The following is a 15,721-nucleotide window of genomic DNA, read 5'->3' on the forward strand; positions in this document are numbered from 1 at the left end:
AAATTTACCTTCCAAAGCCCATCACAGGAAAATAGAACTACTTGTTAAAACCATCACTAGAAGGCTGGCCAAGGTCTAACCCCTTAGAAACATGAATACCTTAAGACTGAGAATCTTGTATGAGGTTTTAAAAATTCATTTGGTTAGGCTTGTTGATGATGATGAAATGATTCAAATGTGGTATGTAATAACCAACTTCCTGCTCATGGTAGAGACTCAAAACTAGATTTTTTCCAGTCCTTCGAGTAAGAGCCAACAGAAGGAAGCCCCCTCTAGGGCTACATCTAGAAAGCAGACAAGTAAAGGTAAGTTTTTAACATTTTGTAAGACATTGTATCTTTACATTTTTATTTTTCTTCAGAATGAGTCCATGACTCTCTAGAGATCTTTGAGAAGTATCCCACCAGTGATTCTTAAAATAATTTGTATGTCAACAACATTGGCAGTACTGTATTTGTAACTATCTTCACCTGCTTGGATTTGCCTCTTCTCTCACCCTACCATCATTCATTATATTTCCTCCAAAATACATGTTTTTCAATTGGTTCCATTTTTCCACCACCCATAATACCATTCATTGCTACATCATCCTCATAACCATACTCTTGTTCATGTTTACTCTCAATTTTCTTCCCTTTCAAACAATTTCAGACTCTTTTCCAAACAAGTATTGTACAGTATTGTCTGAAAACAAACAGCAACCACTCCATGCTACTTGTCTTATTCAACAATGTTGCACTTACAAGTACTTTCATTTTCTCGCATCATTTCACCCATAAGGATATTGAACCATATTTTCCCCTTGAAGGGGTGGCTGCAGAAGGTCAGGATGAGGTTAGCATCATGCACTTCTCCACTCTAGCTGTACCCACCATAGTCATCTAACTATCAGCTACATGGTTTTCTGCGTGGGTCAAAAGAGGCATAATTGATTTTCTAGGAAATAGGCTAAAGCTTTCATCCTCATTTTGGATCAGTTTTAGGACTCAAAGGTGTAGTGAGTTGTTACTATTGAAAACCCTCAGCATAGGAAGATGTGCGACATAATAGTGAAAGTGGATTGAGTCGTTGACCAAGGTGAATGAGGTATAAGGTATGTTTGGCTGGAGGGAAAGTTCCAGAGGAACATATAAGAGGAAAAGCTGTTCTTTTATATACAACTGAAGGTGATAGAGATGACGAAAAGTATTATAAGGTTTTGGAACTAATTGGTATACTAGGGAAGGGTTTTGATTTAGAAAAGAATAATTGATAGTGGAGGATCAGTTTAGGTTTAAGTAATGAGGAGGATATGTGGATCACATGTATGAAACCTTGTATGAGAAGTTTGAGAGGAAAGGAAAAAAGCAATATTAGCCCTTAAATGCCTACTGGACGTATCGTACGTCGAATAAAATTGTCTGTTGGGTGCCGAGTGGACGTATCATATGTCAACTACAAAAAATTTCAACCTTCGGTCAAATTTGACTCGACCGAAATGGTCGAAAAATGCAATTGTAAGCTAAAACTCTTACATTCTAGTAATATTCAATCATTTACCTTCATTTTGCAACAAATTGGAAGTCTCTAGCACAATATTTTGATTTATGGTGAATTTTTGAAAAAACTTTTCCCTTACGTCCGCTCGCGGTAACTCTGCCGAACATCTCTGAAATTCTTTCGTCATTTTGTCGTAATGTTTGCACCGGTTTATATTAGTCGTTACATAAAGTTTTATATATGGAAATGTGTGCAATTTCGTGTAGAATACAACAGAAAATAACTCATGGTTGTAGCTTTTATCAGTTTTGAAATATTTCCATATAAATCACGATAAGTGCCAAAATTTCAACCTTCAGTCAACTTTAACTCAACTGAAATGGTCGAAAAACGCAATTGTAAGCTAAAACTCTTACATTCTAGTAATATTCAATCATGTACCTTCATTTTGCAACAAACTGGAAGTCTCTAGCACAATATTTCGATTTATGGTGAATTTTTGAAAAAAAACTATTTCCTTACGTCCGCGCGCGGTAACTCGGCCGAACATCTCGGAAATTCTTTCGTCACTTTGTTGTAATTTTCGCACCCTTTTATATTAGTCGTTACATAAACTTTTATATATGAAAATGTGCGCAATTTCATGTAGAATACAAAGAAAATAACTCATGGTTGTATCTTTTATCAGTTTTGAAATATTTTCATATAAATCATGATAAGTGCCAAAATTTCAACCCTCGGTCAACTTTAACTCGACCGAAATGACAAAAAACGCAATTGTAAGCTAAAACTCTTACATTCTAGTAATATTCAATCATGTACCTTCATTTTGCAACAAACTGGAAGTCTCTAGCACAATATTTCGATTTATGGTGAATTTTTGAAAAAAACTTTTTCCTTACATCCGCGCGGTAACTCGGCCGAACATCTCAGAAATTCTTTCGTCACTTTGTCGTAATGTTTGCACCGTTTTATTTTAGTCATTACACAAAGTTTTATATATAGAAATGTGCACAATTTCATGTAGAATACAACAAAATAACTCATGGTTGTAGCTTTTATCAGTTTTGAAATATTTTCATATAAATCACGATAAATAGAAAAAATTCTACTTTCGGTCAACTTTATCTTGACCGAAATGGTCGAAAACTGCAATTGTAAGCTAAAACACTTACAGTCTAGTAATATTCAATCAATTACCTTCATTTTGCAACAAACGGGAAGTCTCTAGCACAATATTTCGATTTATGGTGAATTTTTGAAAAACTTTTTACATCCGCATTACATGAATTCATGCATCATTTTGTGATAATATTTTCTCTGTGTTGCTTTGATCGTTTTACAATTTGTTATATACCAAAGTCATTGCAATTTAGTGTACAATACAAAGAAAAAAAAATAACTTGTTAGCTTTAACCGTTTTGCTCACAGCGCGATTTGTATACAATTATATATGAAATTTTTTTGCACTGTCATATATTTCAATATTTATATATGATAATGATATTTTTTCATTTCTGATGGTTGCATACTAAACTTCAGGTAATGACAAAAAAAGGAGCCAAAAATGAACTCTTAATCTTAAAAACTAAAGCGTGCTGTGATTTTTGAAAAAAAACTTTTTTCGCTTCGGCGCTAACTGTATACAATTATATATGAAATTTTTTTTTGCGCTGTCATATATTTCAATATTTATATATGATAATGATATATTTTTTCATTTCTGATGGTTGCATACTAAACTTCAGGCAATGACAAAAAAAGGAGCCAAAAATGAACTCTTAATCTTAAAAACTAAGCGTGCTGTGATTTTTTGAAAAAAACTTTTTTTCTGCTTCGGCGCTAACTCCCGAACACCGCCAGCATACGACAGACACTTTTGTAAATAGAGGCTCGGCATTAGAGGGTTAGGTGCAAATAGACCAAGGAAATATATGAAAGATTGAGATACCATGTGTAGGGTGCTGTGGGTGTATGATAGAGTGTAATTTAAGTGGAATTAAAAGTTTATAAAGAAAGTGAAATGTGTGTCAGAATTTTTAGGTGTCAGTGAGGGTAAGAGACAAGGGTGCGTTATGTTTTCATGGTTACTTAATATCACATGAGTAAAATGAATTAAGAAGTTAAAGGAAGGGCAGATATAGTGTAAAGTTGTAATGTTGGCAGGTGGTAAAGTGAGAATGTTGAGAATATTGGGTTAGAATCCATAACATATCCTTCTAAACACGATGACATGGGAGGCATTTTCTTCATTTTTCATCTTCCTGTGGAAAATGCAGTCGATTCTTATAGTTTTTACTGTGAGGCCTTCAAGTCACAAGTGTAACTAGACCCATAAAATATCTGAAATTTACCAGGGTTTAAACTATAACAAGTTTAACTAGGCCTAGGTCATTTCATATTCATCTGCATCAGTGGTCATAAAATTGATTTAATGCTTAACCAGTTACATTGGAAATCAAGCACTTCTAATTTCAGTAAAATTTCTTCCACAAATTCTTTGCCTTTTCTCAGTGTCAGGCAATAGTATTTGTTTTAGAGAATATATGTGGGTAAATTTAACAAATAATCTCTTCAGTCGTTTCAACACCAAGGTGATAGAGCAACAAGGAACTTAGAAGTTACAATTCACATGTTTCTCCTCATCTAAATAAAAAAGGAGAATCCAACCAACTCAGCATTAGTTTAGTGATAGGTTTATTAGTGACCTAAGTGCTATGTGTAAACTATGAAGTCTTCCTAGTGACAGTGTTGCCATGTTAGCATTTTTTCTTGCTAGATCTCGATTTTTTTCCGTACCTATTGAGGAAAACATTCAGTGGGATTCTGGAACGTAACAACACTTAGTCAACTTTTATAATGGCAGAAGTCTAAAGGTTGCAGTTTTTGATGCATAGATCAATGGTGAAGGATATTGGCGAATAGTATCATTGATTACTTGACAATTTTAGTTTCTGAAAAAGAAAATTGTGCCGGCTTTGTCTGTCCATCCACACTTTATTCTTTCCGCACTTTTCTGTCTGCCCTCAGATCTTAAAAACTACTGAGGCTAGACGGCTGCAAATTGGAATGTTGATCATCCACCCTCCAGTCATCAAACATACCAAATTGCAGCCCTCTAGCTTTAGTAGTTTTGATTTTATTTAAGGATAAAGTTAGCCAGAATTGTGCTTTTGGTAACGTCTTAGGATAGGCCACCACCGGGCCATGGTTAAAGTTTCATGGGCCGCTGCTCATGCAGCATTATACTGAGACAACCAAAAGGTAGATCTATTTTTGGTGGTCTTGATTATACGCTGTAGCGGCTGTACAGAAAACTTGATTACACCAAAGAAACTTCAGCGCATTTTACATGTTTTATGTTGCCAGTGCTTTCTAGAGCTTTGATGAGCAGAAGAAACATTAAAAAATAATCCTGATAGTTTATGGATTGATAAAAAATAATTCTGATAGTTTGTGGATTGATTTGAAAGTTTTTGTAAGTGGAGAAACTTGAAAATGAATGGGAGAAAGTAAAATTATAAGGGTAACTAGAAACCAGGAAGATGAAGCATTGAAAGTTAACATAGGTGCTGGAAGCCATTGATGCATACTAGCATTTAGAAATACTGTACATGTAATTGATAATGGTAGGTTGAAAGAAGAATTGAGTTCTGGTACTTTATAAATGAAACAGTGTATTGAGGTATTTGCAAAAGATTTGGAATAGGAAATGGGTGTGTTCTGGAAGCAAATTTGAAATGTATGAATGGGTTGTTGAATCATCTCTTCTTTATGAGGTCAAGGTTAGAGTGGAATGCAGATAGATGGAAAAGTTTGAAGCTGCTAAATGTTTTGCAAAGTAATGGATTGTGAAAGATATTATTTGAAACAGTTTATTACAGCCATTACTTTGATGTACTATATGTAGGTTGTTTCATTAATTTTAATAAAACATGGATCCTTTCTGCCTGAACCTGCTTATAAATATTTTGCATTGTCATTCATGCTCCAACACATTACTTGCTTGTGTAGCTTTTTAGATAGGAGCAAGTTATGTTCTTATCCATGTACGTATGTACTGTATATGTGCTGTTGTTTATTTTATCAGAGTGAACAGCACTCATCATCAGTTGTTTATTTTACCAGGAAATGACCGTCAATCATCCTCAGTTGCTGATGATATGCCACCTGTATATTTGCATAATGCTGACAACAAACTTCTTACCCAGGCCATGCATAGCTATGCACATGCTGCACAGTATTATATGCAGGTAGGTATATTTGTTCAAACTTTTTATATGGTAGTTCTTTAGGTGTTTAAAGTTAGTATTTGTTATAGTCTTCATGCAACAGAGTATTTATTGGTTTTATGTTAGCTTCTCAGTTTGACTAGGTAATTATGATTTTTGTAACATGTCACATCAAACTGAAGACTTTATTTTAAAAAATACAGGCTTGGAATTGTAAACTGACAAACAATATGTGCTTTCTTTTTTGTTCAAAATTTATTGTAAATAGCAAAGTACAGTGAATTGGGAGCAATAAACCATATTGACAGATCTAAGAGATGTGATTAATAGTATTAAAAGATTGGTCAGGCAAAGGTAGATGTATTTGCTCATCACAGGCAGTGATTGGTTTTCTGTCTTGTGGACTGGGATTTGATATTTCAAGAGAAGTTTATTGAGTATGTGTACTTGAAATTCATTTCATTTTAATAACTTGTAAATAGTAGTAAAACAAAATATTGACAAATTTAAGATCTTTTGAAAAATATTTTTAATACTTGGAAAATCATTCTTAACTTATATTTTACATTGTAAGGTAAATCTTCAATATCTAATCTCTTGCGTTCTTTGCAAATTTCTTGATCAGTTTTGACCCAAGTTGATTTGTTGCTACAAGGATACCTACTTTGCCTTTTTTTACATGTAAACTTTGGCAACAGCCGTTTTGGTTGTTGAAGCTTCGTAACAAGGGTGTAATTAAGTGGTGAGGTACCACCCACTCTCCTTTTGGTAATTCAGTCACTTTTCCTTTTGCTGCTGTCAAGTCTTCATGTCTCTGCTGCAACTTGGGTCACCAAACTCAGCATTCATCCTCAGGAAGTGTAAATTGTTTAGTACTTTTGGGGGAGTATCTGGGTTTAGCTCTGTCCACCTGCTGTCTTCCTTCTCGTTCTTCTGACTGCTGGAGAAGGGGAGGCCACAAGGAGTTTTGTCATCAGGGTTACCCTTCATGATTTTCCTTTAGCATTCTCTTCTCGTGTAGAAGAGACACCAGTCTTTGATCCCTTTTTGGGGATTGAAGCTCCTGAAGAACATGTGGCTTAGTCATGAGAGTTATTGACTGGCCTTCAGAGAGACTTCTGTAGGAGATTCAGTTTGGTTCCTCTCCTAATCAATCTTCAAGACCATCCAGGGCAGTGGCATGATCTTGAACTTTCCATCACAGGTTGATGTTCCCCCTTTGTCATTGGAGATGATAAGATGTTGGCAGAGTATGAAGCTTTGTGATGACCATCTCGTGAGTCCTCATCCATTTTGGGGCATGTGCTCCTGCCTGTTTTTATTTTCTTTCTTTCTTTCTTAAATCAGACTGTAACCCCAAGAGGACTCCAAAGGGAACTCAACCTGTAGAGAGAGACAAATTATGGGAAAAGGTGATAATAAATAGGGAATAGAGAGTAAAACTGAGACACCTGAAATTCAGGAGACGTCAGCAGAGAGCAGAAATGAGTTTGCTCGTTGCTTAAATATTTGGAGATTAGATGATTCCACAGCTGAAATAAGGCAAACTATTCCACATTTTCATTGTAGCCAAGATAATGTTCAGCTCAGATGGCATCTGTTCCGAACACTGTCTGCCGGACTTTGACCAGCGTACGGAGTAGAAACTGTGGTATACATCAATATCTGGTAGAACTGTTGGTTGCTAGGTCAGTTCTCCCCCAAATATGCGCTTACGTCATCACCATACTACAGAGTACGATATGTTAACAGTGTTTGTCCAACGAGCACTGCTAGGCCGTGTGTACGCACCGTAAGTGTGTACAGTAGTATAGTGCTTTTATTTGAAAATGCACTGTTAAACCTGTAATGCTGTATAGTTTGCTTTAGTGAACTGCAATTACTTTTAGCTAAATTTTATACAAATTTACTGTTAAATCATTCTTTGCCTTTCTGAATACATGCTTTACTGTAATGTTATGTAAATTACTCCAGTGATATATAAATTTTTTCACTGTTTCAGGATCAACAAATCACAGCAGCAGTTACTTGCAGTCGTTCAGCTGAGTTGGTGGCTTTACAAATAGCTCATGTCCAAAATAGCACGAATGATACCGCATTAAGGTTGTTGAAGCTACCTTCTTCAGGTGTCAGAATAGTAACTACAAAACATTTAAAGTAAGGCTTAAAGTTTTTTAATGGTTTTGTTCAATAATGGAAGAGAAAATCAAATTTACATCATATATGTTTAATTTCCTCAAGCCTGATTATGTGATTAATATAACTTTTTTCCACAGTGTATGTGAAGCTATACTAGTTGGCCGTGCTTATGACACAAATGTTGATTGGAGCACAGCCTTGTATCACCAGTTTGTTGTTGATGGAAATGAACTGTATTTAGCTGAATATTTAGAAAATTTTTCGCTGACAGCTGAAGTTTTGTTGGATGTTGTGAAGAAGTAAGTTACTTTGGTTTCTTCTTGAAAATGATTGAAGTGAGCCTGGAAGTATTTTAGTTGAATTGTAATTTAAATATCAACTTTTTCAGGCTTGAACATGGAGGGGTGACCAGAGTTCGTCAAGAACGTATTGCAAAACTATTAGCTTATATTGAGGAAGCTGATGTAGTATATCGCGTTGCCAGTCAGCTTGGCCTGAAGAATAATATAGAAGCTTGTTTATCATCATCCTCGGCACCATACCTCAAGGATACAGTTTTTAAAAAAGGATTAACATTTTCTAGCTAGAGAAGAAATTACTTTTGTTGCAAGGGTTAACATTTTCTGTGAGTCTGATTAATTGTTGATGCTACAGCTGTGATAAATACTCAGGTAGTATAATATTAATTATATACAGTGTATGTGGAAATTGTGGAATGAAAGTGTTTGAAGAAAAAAGTTTGGATGTTTTATGAGAGGTTTGCAAGGCTCTTTTCTAGCATTTTTAACTTATCTGATGGTTTTGTGTGTATAAAGTGGAACTCAGTTCTGGTCTCACATTTGATAAAATTGATTTTAGCCCAGATTTGAACAAGATTAGTATCTTGATTTGTTTAGCAACCCCCACAGTCAGTGTAAACATGATACACATCGTACTTTCAATCCCCAATTTATGGAAGTTTCAAGGTTATCAGCAAGGTTAAAGGGTAATTATCATTTATATACTGTGATAAACATTTTTATTTGCCGTTTAGTTTTAAATGAAATTTCATGTTCGTGATACACATACTTTGGCTTTAACAATATAACATGCAATTGTATTTATCGTTGAAGTTAAGTTTAAGCATTCAAGTAGCAACTGACATTGTCATTAATAATAAAAATAAATTTGTATATACATTTTGTTATATTAAATATATTGAAGTTAAGTTTAAAATATTCAAATAGTAATTGACATTGTCACATTATATATAAGAAAAATAAATGTATATACATTTTATATTAAATTTATTACCTCCATTATTTGATGTTTGAAGATATTAAAATCCCATCTATGTGTAACAGTCTACAATAAGATTGATTGCATAAAGGAAAAGAACCAAATTTTTAAAGTAATTTGTATTTTTTCCAGGTATACAAACTATAGCCTTTCATGTAGAAGTATTCCTCTGTATGAGATTGTAACTGCTGTTGAAACTTTGTAACTAGGTGGTTATTTCTAAGCTGGCTGTTGTTGGTAAACTCCCACAACCTGACAACTTAGTCAAAGCTGTGAGTAGGATACATGACTGTGAAGTTTACCTGCATCACACCACATCTAGCACATACCCAGACTGACTGCTGCCTTGCAGAGGATGGAAGAAGGGAAAGAGTGTACCCAGGCAAGATGCTTTTGATCTGAAAAAGAGTTTAGAGACTACACAATCTGTTAAGCAGCCACCACAGGCCCTAAGGAGAAGGGCTCATGGACATGCTGGTGATGTGCCAAAGGTTAAATGAAGTAAATGTAGTATGGCACCAGTAGACAGCTGTCATCATTATTTGTGGAACTGAAAAGCTACCCTGAATGGCTAGGGACAGGGTAGGACCCCTGGCTTTATGAGCTCTCACTTGGACTGGATGACAGTCCTCCTTGCAGGAAGAACCAAATGTCCTCATGATTGTGTCATGACGCCAAAGAGAAGGATACTCTAGGAAACAACCTCCTTATGACTGCTAGTGCTACGAAGAAATCATGACTCTCTACCCTAAGACTGAGTTCTCATTTGTTAGTGCTGCAGGGCATACACTAACACTAAAAAAGCTCATCCAGCTCTGCACAAAGAAATACTCAGAGGGAGCGAAAAAAGAAATTCCTAGACCAAGGCATCCTGAGTTATGCTGGAGAAGAATTGAAGCCACATTCCTCTCCAGAAGCCAAAACTAATGAGGTTGGCAAAACTGTTAAAAAATCCTACGAGCATGGAAAACTAGAGAAAGAGGTCCATGGCCTTCAGTCAGAAAACTGTTCAAGGCAGGGCAACAGGTTTCATTACAAGGACTGAGAGGAGCTTATATTGCTGAAGGTAGATTAGTAAGTCCATGATCTCCTGTAAAGTAGTTTCAACCATAGCGAAACACCATTTACGACATCAATCAGAGTTGATGGTCCACTCCCTAGTAGATGTTAGTTGAAACCACCTAGAATGTAGAGTCATTTAGCAATGAAGAGTGGGACAAACAAGAATCTCTGGGTGTTATGACCAGGAGAGCTAGCAGGTCTGGATACCACTCAGTTTGGGACCAACAAGGAGGCTAACATGGTTATCTGTGACCTAGAGCGACAAACATGTAGTTGATCAATTGACAATACAGACTGTCGGCAGGAAAGGCAACGTTATCCTGTGTCCCTGGTGCAGCTGGAAGGCATTTTCAAAGGCTGCCTGGAGTCTCGAAATGGATAGAACACCAGGAACTTCCTGGATGACTGTGTGGTGACAGTTTGATCACTTAAGTTCATTAGAATTCTAGAAGCTTTTCCTTACACAACCAAGCAGGGACAAATCTCTCCTGGATAGCTCTTCCTAGTAGTTGAACTGGTCCACCAAAATATTCCTTTCAGCCAAAAACTCTGTAACTGACAGCTCATAAGTGGTGAACCCTCTTGTGCACCTGGCATCAGAGGAATAGGTCTATATACCATACCCCGGGGTTATCTCTACATGGTGGGAACTGCAAAGAAAGATGGATTCCTCAGAATTCTAAGGGACAGAAATGTCTGTTAGTATTCTAGGGAGGCTGCTGATGAGGCAAGGGTAGGCCATAGCAACCATCAACACATGCCACAGTCTCACCTGGGTACAGCATGGGCTGGTCACCTACCCTCTTGCCTTTACCGAACAAGAAGTGAAAGAGAGGAGGCAATGAGATTCGGCAGTATTAAAGAGTAACCATTTTACCCCCTTCAGAGATGCTAATGAATGTCTTTTGGATTTACTCCACTGCTACTAAACCTCTCCACTGCAGAGACCAGTCCATCACACTCCTCATGGGACCTACTACAGCAGAACTGATTTTGCTGAAACCAATGACTCTACGTGCAAAAACACCAAGTTAGATCCTTCATACCTTTCAATGTTTACTTTTCATGCTCATATCCAGGCTGAACAATAAAACACAAACACCATACATACAACTTAACAGGCAGTCTGAGCGCAGAAATATGTCTTAACTCTAGTGCAGCTGAAGAAAACTGCTGGCTTATGGTGGGGGTTCACCCCTCCCCTCACCTGGTTACCTCCAAAATCCAACTTATGAAGTTTCAACAACTGCTTCAAGCTCGACTTGAGGAATACTCCAACACAAAAGGCAATGGTCTGTACTTCTGTAGAAAAGTATGTAAATCACTATTCTGCACTAGTTGGAAATTCAACAAGGACTCTGGCAATTACACTAATGTCTATTGCAATATGTTTCAGTGATCTCTGGCTTTGTTCAAGCTAAAACGAAAATGAAGAAACATGACTATATTTTATAATATAAGCAGCATATGCATAATTTAAAATGCGAAAAAAAATATCCTAAAACAAGATTACAAATTAGGATAAAAGATGGTAAGAATTCAGTATTGGTTTTCTACCTTGTACAATACTCTCTGAAATTTGAAACCACTAGATTCGTAAATTTTACTGCTGAAATTAAAAATATAAGACCTACTCAAACACATACTTGAAATATACGCAGTTTATTGTTTTTAATACTAAGAAATGCATTACCTTAAAAATTTTTTCAAGTATTTCAGAATCTATTAAGTTCAAAAACAGGACAACAATCTTCAGAATCTACTTGGCTAAGGAACATGAAATCAATACTGAGTGTAGAATATTTTTTACTCTCTCTTACCCTCATAAGTAGTTTTGTTTTCTGTGATGTCATTCTCAAATGTTGTACCGTAACTCCGTAACTTACTATGCATAATGCTTACTTTGTCATTATACTCAATATTTATCTTAGCTTGTTTTAGTTATAAAAAAGGTTTAACCAAACCACTGTTTTAGTTATAAAAAAGGTTTAACCAAACCACTGAGCTAGGCATACTAAACACATTAAAAGATTGACAAATTGGATCATGGAGATATAATCAAAAGAACATTCAAACAAGTAATGAACGAAACTTAAATAACAATTTGACTACTGCAGTTGTTCATACCTACTAATTATTCTATAAATTATACTTTCACAATGATCTTTATGAAAATGATTTTGTATCCTAATCAATGAAGGTATTTTGTAAAGTCATAAAAAATTTGTCATTTGCTATTAATTATTCTGTAAATGTTTGTAAATAAATGCATTTATATGTAATACAATACTATAAAAAAAATATAAAAGTGTGATTGATAACTGAAAAACTAAATTTTAATAACTGATATACGAAAACTGGACAAACTAAGGCTTTTAACCTTAAAAACTAACAAAATATTGATTTACATCCTTTTTACGCTTTTAGAGTTGCGTAATTCCTTCCCCAAAAATGAAAATCTATTTCCATATGCTTTGAAAATTCAGGTACTCAGTTATGATTTCCCCCCCATCACACTTCAAAATAGTATACCTTATGCTGTATTTGAAAATTGCTTGCATTGAGATATAGTAAAATACTTAAAATTACTTGCATTGTTTGTGCTACAAATTGTAAAAGAGGCTCAAACAAAGTTAACTCTGGCACAAAAACTAACTTTAAATGTCTAAACAACAGAGCATGATACTAATATAAAAATTTGTAAATTTTTATATTAGTATAAAACCTTAATAAAGGTTTTTCCTATATTTATCTATATAACTGTTCAACGAGATATGACATTACACCTGCATCAAGCCTGGCTTATAAAAATTTAACATATTAACATATAAATATTTCATGGCCTTTGAATAATTCCTAAATATATTACATGTTACCAATTAACTCTGAGCATTGGTGTAGTACATTAGGTACCAAAACAACAAAGATGTCAAACTCAAGTCTGCAGTAAATAAATGAAGGAATGGTATGCTAAGCTAGCAACATAAACATAGATTGCCATCCCTAAATATGCTTTTTATCACTCGCCCAGCTTGGGAAACAATGGTATACTTTAACCCTTAGAAACCAATTAATTCTAAGAAACTTGTTTCATCCAGCTACAACAACCAAATAATGAAAAAATGGCAAAGTATCTCCACTATCTCCTTCAGAACCATGGACATGTACAGTACAAAATTTGCTACTTCAAAATTTATCACAAACTTTCATTGTCTTTCACAAAGATTCTCTGTAGAAGCATCTGCAATTTAAAAATAAAAAACTACAGTACTTTTAACATTGGTTGTGAAAAATAATAATCCTGTTCCTCCAGTGGGATTCGGTAGTTTTAAGTGCAGCAATTTCTCTATCATGTTAGATGCAAAACATACTACTACTGTCAACATTTTTCAGAAAGCTTTGAAATTAACTTTTTGGGTTTGTATCTCTATACTGTCTCTATAATTTCAAATTCCTCTATAATATTCTCTATATTAAGCATGTAAAAATAAAATTCCTACAATAAGAGAATAAATTTTAAATTTACATTAGTGATAAATTATTACTTTTTATTAACTCAAAGGATACTTGGGTGAACAAAAAATTCAAGGACAACCCTAATTCTTGGTTAAAACTTAACAGAGGACTACCCGAGTTGACATGTTAATGAATATAAAGCATACAGTATTAGTCATTTTGCACTAACATCATAAAAACCAGCCCTTGAACTTTTTTCTTTCCCTATGATTTTATTCTAACCAATAAGACTAAGATCTCCATCAAAGATAAACATAGAAATCTACTGATGTTTACAGGTCTTCTAGTGTAATCAAGCTTTGTCACAAAAAATTTCCTTCTGCATCTTGCAACATCTTCCACTAATAATCTTTTTCTTTTTTCCTTCTATATTTCTGTATATTTTCCACTACCAATCTTTGGTTTCTTAAATAAAACATTATCTTTATAAATAACCATGGTTCTGTACTGTACTCTGTATTAAATACAAAGTTTTGCTACTCCCTTTCAACTGAAACCTAAATTGGGTCACCATAAATTTTAAGCTTGTTTCATTCTTGTGATTATGAGTGTTCAGGCATTTACATAAAAAACAGCCTTCCTTTGGATATTCTGCAAGGTTTTCTTATCTGTTTGAGTACAAAATCCAGAAACCTACTTAACCTATCAACATGTATATAATTTTGGATCCAATAACAAAAATAATTTCTTTATCCACCAATCTGCAGTTTCTAATGAGACATTATGAGTGTGAGTATTATGCACCACTTACTTTAACATTCTTCTATACAGTATTTTCCTGTTAATTCTCAGAGAAGCATGTCTATGTTTGCTTTTGGTGAAACACTGAAAAACAAATACTAAAGCATAATACACTCATATTAGAGAGCTTGGTACAAGTGAGGCAACAACTTTTGTACAATGCAGGACAACTGATATATAAAAAGGCACGTTACCCTAAAGGCATTTCTCAAGTTCTTGTACTAAAGCTGCAAATTATTCTGCATGAAGTACCTTATAACTGCATGTTAATTTCCAACATATTCACAAATCTTTAAGAAGCTTAATTGCATCCTCCCTGGATTCTCTATCTTCTCTTGTTTTCTGTGGGTAATCTCTGGCCCGTTCCAAATACTGTTTAGCTTCCTCCTTTTTGCCAAGCATTTTATAGGTTTTCCCAATCATAAACAGGTTTTTACTGGAAAAAATTTCAAGTTAAAAATTTTTATAAAAATATAAAATTCCTGTAAACTCCATATCCAATAAATTTATAATATTTAATAATATTATTTGAAAAAGGTAACCATTATTAGGCAGCCAAACTTAATGCTTTAAATACAGTTCATTCAAATGTAACAGCCAAGGTATCAACTTACCTGTAAAAATTAGGAGAGATTTCCTCAGCATGCAAAAAATGGCCTAAGGCTTCTTCAAATGAAGAGGATGGTGGTGTAGCAAACACAACTGCTGCTATTTTCCGCTGGTACCATGGTATATTTGCAACTGTAAAGCACCTGGAAGCAAAGACATACTATAAATATAAAAAGACTTGCATACTTGTTTGTAAATTCTAAGAAAAATAAAAGTATAACATGAAATAAAATCTAAAAGAATGAACCTTCATAAAAGTGTGACCACAACTCATACAAAATTTTTTTTTTTTTTTTTTTTTTTTTTTTTTTTTTTCATAAAATTCTTGCATACAAACCCTGTAGCCTTTAACTTAACATATGCTTTTAGGGTTTGTCCTTTTGATAGGTACTAGACCCTGTGAGAGTTTACTTTAGACTAACATATGTTACTTAAATTTCCTTTTATCTATGAATTCATTTAAATAAAAAAAAAATGTTCATTCAGATCACACTAAAAACTTTACCTTTCACAGTGTATGCCTGAAAGGATTATTTTTAAAAGAGGCATCAAGCTAAATATATTTGTTCATATATGAAACGCACATTCTGTCTTAACATCAGGATAAACTTCTAGTGCCAGATGGAATCCAGCAACATCAGCAAAACTGTATATGCAAGGGACTA

General features: G+C 34.5%; 2 protein-coding genes across 4 annotated transcripts in view; one reads left to right on the forward strand and one right to left on the reverse strand.

Annotated features, from left to right (window-relative positions):
- The window catches only part of LOC136838811 (spatacsin), a 125,469-nt gene extending 116,343 nt beyond the window's left edge, over positions 1–9,126 (forward strand). The window contains 5 exon segments of the mRNA XM_067104422.1: positions 238–305; positions 5,608–5,732; positions 7,714–7,868; positions 7,988–8,149; positions 8,239–9,126. Coding sequence (XP_066960523.1) covers positions 238–305; positions 5,608–5,732; positions 7,714–7,868; positions 7,988–8,149; positions 8,239–8,437 — 709 coding nt within the window. The 3' untranslated portion in view covers positions 8,438–9,126.
- Positions 6,968–15,721, reverse strand: part of LOC136838812 (regulator of microtubule dynamics protein 1-like) — a 94,789-nt gene continuing 86,035 nt past the window's right edge. For 2 of the 3 annotated variants that reach the window (XM_067104425.1, XM_067104423.1), the window contains exons 5-6: positions 15,062–15,199; positions 8,846–14,883 (exon numbers count right to left, since the gene is read on the reverse strand). In XM_067104425.1, coding sequence (XP_066960526.1) covers positions 14,730–14,883; positions 15,062–15,199 — 292 coding nt within the window. In that variant the 3' untranslated portion in view covers positions 8,846–14,729. Of the gene's footprint in view, positions 7,095–8,845; positions 14,884–15,061; positions 15,200–15,721 lie in introns of those variants that run through there. The other variant, XM_067104424.1, reaches the window with a different exon arrangement.

The sequence above is a fragment of the Macrobrachium rosenbergii genome, chromosome 5, assembly GCF_040412425.1.
Source record: "Macrobrachium rosenbergii isolate ZJJX-2024 chromosome 5, ASM4041242v1, whole genome shotgun sequence".
Lineage (NCBI taxonomy): Eukaryota > Metazoa > Arthropoda > Malacostraca > Decapoda > Palaemonidae > Macrobrachium > Macrobrachium rosenbergii.